Source organism: Rhagoletis zephyria, unplaced genomic scaffold, assembly GCF_001687245.7.
Source record: "Rhagoletis zephyria isolate East Lansing unplaced genomic scaffold, Rhagoletis_zephyria_1.1 Rzeph_scaffold_17480, whole genome shotgun sequence".
NCBI classification, from domain to species: domain Eukaryota; kingdom Metazoa; phylum Arthropoda; class Insecta; order Diptera; family Tephritidae; genus Rhagoletis; species Rhagoletis zephyria.
This window is the reverse complement of record NW_016174541.1, coordinates 610-5,179: the sequence shown is the minus strand read 5'-3', so window position 1 is coordinate 5,179 and position 4,570 is coordinate 610. Positions and strand designations below refer to the sequence as shown.

General features: G+C 34.2%; 1 protein-coding gene across 1 annotated transcript; it reads right to left on the bottom strand.

Moving 5' to 3' along the window:
* Positions 1 to 3,477: 3,477 nt before the first annotated feature.
* On the bottom strand, positions 3,478 to 4,065 carry LOC108379849 (uncharacterized; the record flags this gene model as incomplete). Its single annotated transcript, XM_017636204.1, has 1 exon — positions 3,478 to 4,065. A coding segment is annotated over exon 1 (334 nt), but the record flags the coding sequence as incomplete, so codon positions are not given.
* Positions 4,066 to 4,570: the final 505 nt, after the last annotated feature.

The following is a 4,570-nucleotide window of genomic DNA, read 5'->3' as shown; positions in this document are numbered from 1 at the left end:
ATTGAACCAAGTTCGGTCATTCGAGACACACATTTTTTGTCATAAGGGGCGGTATCACGCCCATTATCCAAAAATCTATAATAATCTAATTTTCTGCTAAGTGGTTATTGCAGTCATCGATTTAAGTGAATAAGCTTCAGTAGTCACTGATTTATCGCTGCTTTCGTGTTTCTATAAATTACTGTTATATGGGATGGGCGAGGTTATTGCCCGATTTCAAAGATTTTCAACAGGTTTCTTAGCTAGGATCGGTGAAGCGACTACTGAGATACAGTATTTCATCATAAGTGGGCGGGCTCACACCGATTTTCCAAAAACTTCATAATAATATTATTTTTGACCACAATTCTACTTCACATACTGATTTTCAACAATTTGCATCCAATATTTACTGAAATATCGTAGTTTTTGCATTTTTCGAAAATACCGTTAAATGTGCGGTGGCCATAAATGTGAATTGAAAATTCAGGCCAACTTTTTAAAAAATATACCTTATGTACGTAGTAAGAAAATAACAAAAATATATATTTTTTTAATTATTAATCCAATTTTAAACTTTGAGCATAAATCACATTTTCTACATTGGTATTAATCTATTTTAGTGAACATTTGTAAAATAATAAAACATATTAAAATTACACTAGTTTACACGAAAAATGAATCTTTGTAAAAGAGTATTTTCTAGGCAAACTTTGTAGTAGGGTAGAACTGTCATAATCCTAAACCCATCGCCCAGGACGTTTATCATCCATATAAAAAACGAATATACAAGTGAATATAGTGGCAATATATAAGGAACAGCAAAGCAAAACAAAATAATCGGTAGAAGACAGATATTTCATTATTATTTTTTTCTATTATTTATTATTTTTCCGCATAACTTTGGATCACGTCAACCGATTTCGATAATTCTTTTTGCATCGGAAAGGTAGTGTTTCAGAAGTGGTCCCATAATAATCTGGTTAAGACCCGATCAGTGGATCATGAGATATATATATATATATTTGTTTTTTTTTATATGAGAGTTGAAGTCGGTTTTTTTTTGCTAAAAATTACTTGTTTTGTAATTTTATTTTTACGATAGTAACTAATCTATTTTCGGATTTGAATTTTTTGTTGATAATTTATGACCGATTTAAATATTGCATGATCTAAAAGCTTAAATCCGAAAATAAGGGTCTTAATATGACCACATAAAAATAAAAATCAAAAATGTATGAAAAAATAAAAAATGTATGAAAGAAGTCTGATGAGTAAATGTGGTGATTTCCGAAATAGCTATCACTTCTACCATTTTTTCAAATTATTGTTGCTTTTCCACAATAAATTTTCATTAAAAAACGGCCTCGAGCTCAATAAAAATTGTTGAAAAAATAAAAATCTAAAAATAACGATTATCCTTAGCCGAAAATGTAAAAATCATCAACCATCTCGGAAAACCATGAAACACACCCAAGCGGCCCTGAAGAAACCCAAAAAATATATTTAAAAAAAATCCCGTACAATACCGAAGAAATCCTGAAGGGGTCGTGAAAAAGTGTTGCCCGTTGGTGTACTTTCTTCCTCGTTGCTGTAAGTGATAAAAAATTGTGTCCAGACCATTGGTTTTCAATCATGCTAAGGAATACAATCGCTCACCAATTAATCGGATGAATCAAATTGCAGTTGTTGTAGAGAAATTGACCATATTTCAATTTTTTTTTATTAAATTCTTTTAGTTTATCTTTGGCATGATGTAATCGCCTCTCCGTTGCAAACACTCGTTTGAGATATTCAACTGACTAAAAATGTCTGAATATTGAATTCCGATCTCAATTCAATATCACATTTTCCTTGGACAACCACCTCACCTCTTTGTGATAAAGAAGATTTTAATGGGGCGCCCATGTTTTCACTCCTCGTACGAAACAACCTTTTTTATGAAGCTAAGGGGTCGCGGCTTCTAAAAGTTTGAAAACCACTGGTCTAGACAATATGTCACTTTATTGTTCAGATGAAACCAAGTGCGCTTGTGCAGCACTTTAGTACCAACCAATCACCTCTAAACTAACGATGTAAATGCAAAAAGCACCGATCTGTCGTCATTTTTTCAACTACGTCATATTTTTTTGCGTTTCCATCCCTCAATACGCACAGCTAATTTCATTTATTTTTTTACACAACTGGGTCGGACATGGCGTATGCGCAACATTCATGCAATACTAGCCGCATGACGCGTCATGACGTGACGTACTTGTGCAACGTACAGTGGCGAGAATGCAAATAGGGAAAAGCCATTTTAACACGTTTTGGCTACTTTTCTTTGTTTAAAAATTGTTTACTATTTATTCACGAAATTAAAAGAAGAAAGGTAAATCTAAATTTACAACTTTACATTTTAACTAATGTTGATCACAATTTTAAACTTTTTAATCGGATTTTTTAGAATGCAGTTTTGTAGCCCATTAAGTTTATGATGTAGTGCAAGTCTAAACTAGCTAGGATTTACCATTGATTTTTGGCAATTTTTTTCTTCCATACAAAATATGTTCGACAATTTTTCTTTGTATGGAGGATATGAGCAACACCTTCGACGAAAAAAAATTTGCCAAAAATCAACGGTAAGACCTAGCTGCTTAAAATATATATATAAAAAGCGCAAAATTTTGATGAACCTTTGTCGAATTTTTATAATTTCTGTACAAAATTTGAAATTTTGACTTACATGTTTTTTTTATAAAAAAAAACAATAAACATTAAATAATAGAAAGGGAATGCAAAAATGTCTCTTCCCTATTTATATTTTTGCCCCTGTATATAATGCACAGTTGTTTCCTTCTTTATTTAGACTTGCCATGTGCTTATAAATCTTATTTTTACCGCTGCTTTTGACATGTCCAAAAAGTCAGCAGGTGTACTACAGTAAATATTCATATGGAACATATATATTTATTAGTTATAAATATTAAATACCCGCATATTTAACTGCCTATTTTTAGTTACGTATACCAGCTGTAGCTTAGTTTCACCTTCATAGTAATGTCCCTTGCCTACACTGTCCGCCTAATTTTTCATTAATATTATTATTGTTATAATAAGTACTCGTACAAACACGGCGTTTATAATCAACTCGCTTCACGCGTCACTTGAGCTTTATGTATTTAGGCAGCTTGCTAAATTTAGTACCTTCAGTGGTATTTATACGAAAATAGGTTTTATTAAACAAATAAATATTTACTTTGCTTCGCACCGGACGCGAAGAATTCCATATCAACCCAACCATAAACTTTGATTGCTTAGGCGTACTATTAACTCAATTTAATCAACTGGCATTTTTATGCGCCCAATCAAAGTATTCGCCTTCCATGCACCTATCACGTCATTCCTTTCACTCATTTCAATTAAATACTTTAAAATGTGTATACATACATACATATATGTATGTACTGTATTTACTGTTATATGCATGTGCAAATATTCTTAACAACTATGACTCACTTCGTTCGGTCTTTGACATGCTCATTGAGCGTTCCGTTTTTCGCCAATGCCGGTACCACGTTTTCGATTGGAAGAACTGCAATAGACTGGAAGTGGTACTGCGGCCGCTGCCGTTGCTTTGCTGCAACTGTTGCTGTTGCTGCTGCTGCTGCTGTAATTTGCTTGTTGTTGTGGTTGTCGTTTTTGCGGTCGATGTGGTTTTCGTATAGACGGTCATGGTCTCCATGCGTTTGGCCACACGTTCAATTTCGGATGACCGGCACGATGAGGTATCCTCTAGCGAGGAGCTACGTCGTTTCGCGCCACCACCCAAACACACACAGCTACGCAGCATTGTGTGTTGCGAGTGTGTGTGTGTGTGTGGTTGTGTGTGTACGGGTAGGCGGTGTGTAGGAGTGCGTGTGCGTATATTTTGTTTGCTTAGTTTTTATTGGTATTTATTTTCTTATCTGTTGGTCGGGGAGGAGGAATGAAGATATTATTTTTGTTTGGTTTTTAATGGAAGACGACGTTGTCGTTGCTCGCGTTTTTCTTTCAATTCACTTGTTTAGTAATTTTCATTGGCTTTTTTGTCGCAACTTTTTTGGTTTCTCCAAGAAATACTTTACACCGCAATGTAATTCTTTAGTGCCTTGAGTGACATTTTGGGGTGGTGTGATGTGCGTCAAGCGCACAGCTGAAGGGCAGGTTGTGCTTACCTCAGTACCCAATCGCGGCCACTTAAGCAGACGTAGACGTCCTGTCGCATCACTTGTTCGCGGGATAATGCTTTTCACTTACATTTTTATTCAATTTGCTTATAAATTTCTTTTTAATAAATTTTACTTTCCCTTTTGTTTGGAAACACTTTCTACCTCTGTAGCTTTTTCACTCCAATTGAGCTCATTTCCGCAGTTTGATTTGCGCTTGTTAAATTTTTGTTATTTTCTACTTTTGATTAAGTTTATTTTTCAAATGCATTTATCTGATGCTTTCTAATTCTACATTATAACAAGTGTATACAAACCTGCTTAGTGCAAAACAATGAGGAAATTTCAATTTTCGATTTCCACTACTTTGATATACTATGCTTTGCAACAAAATAGTCAGATGC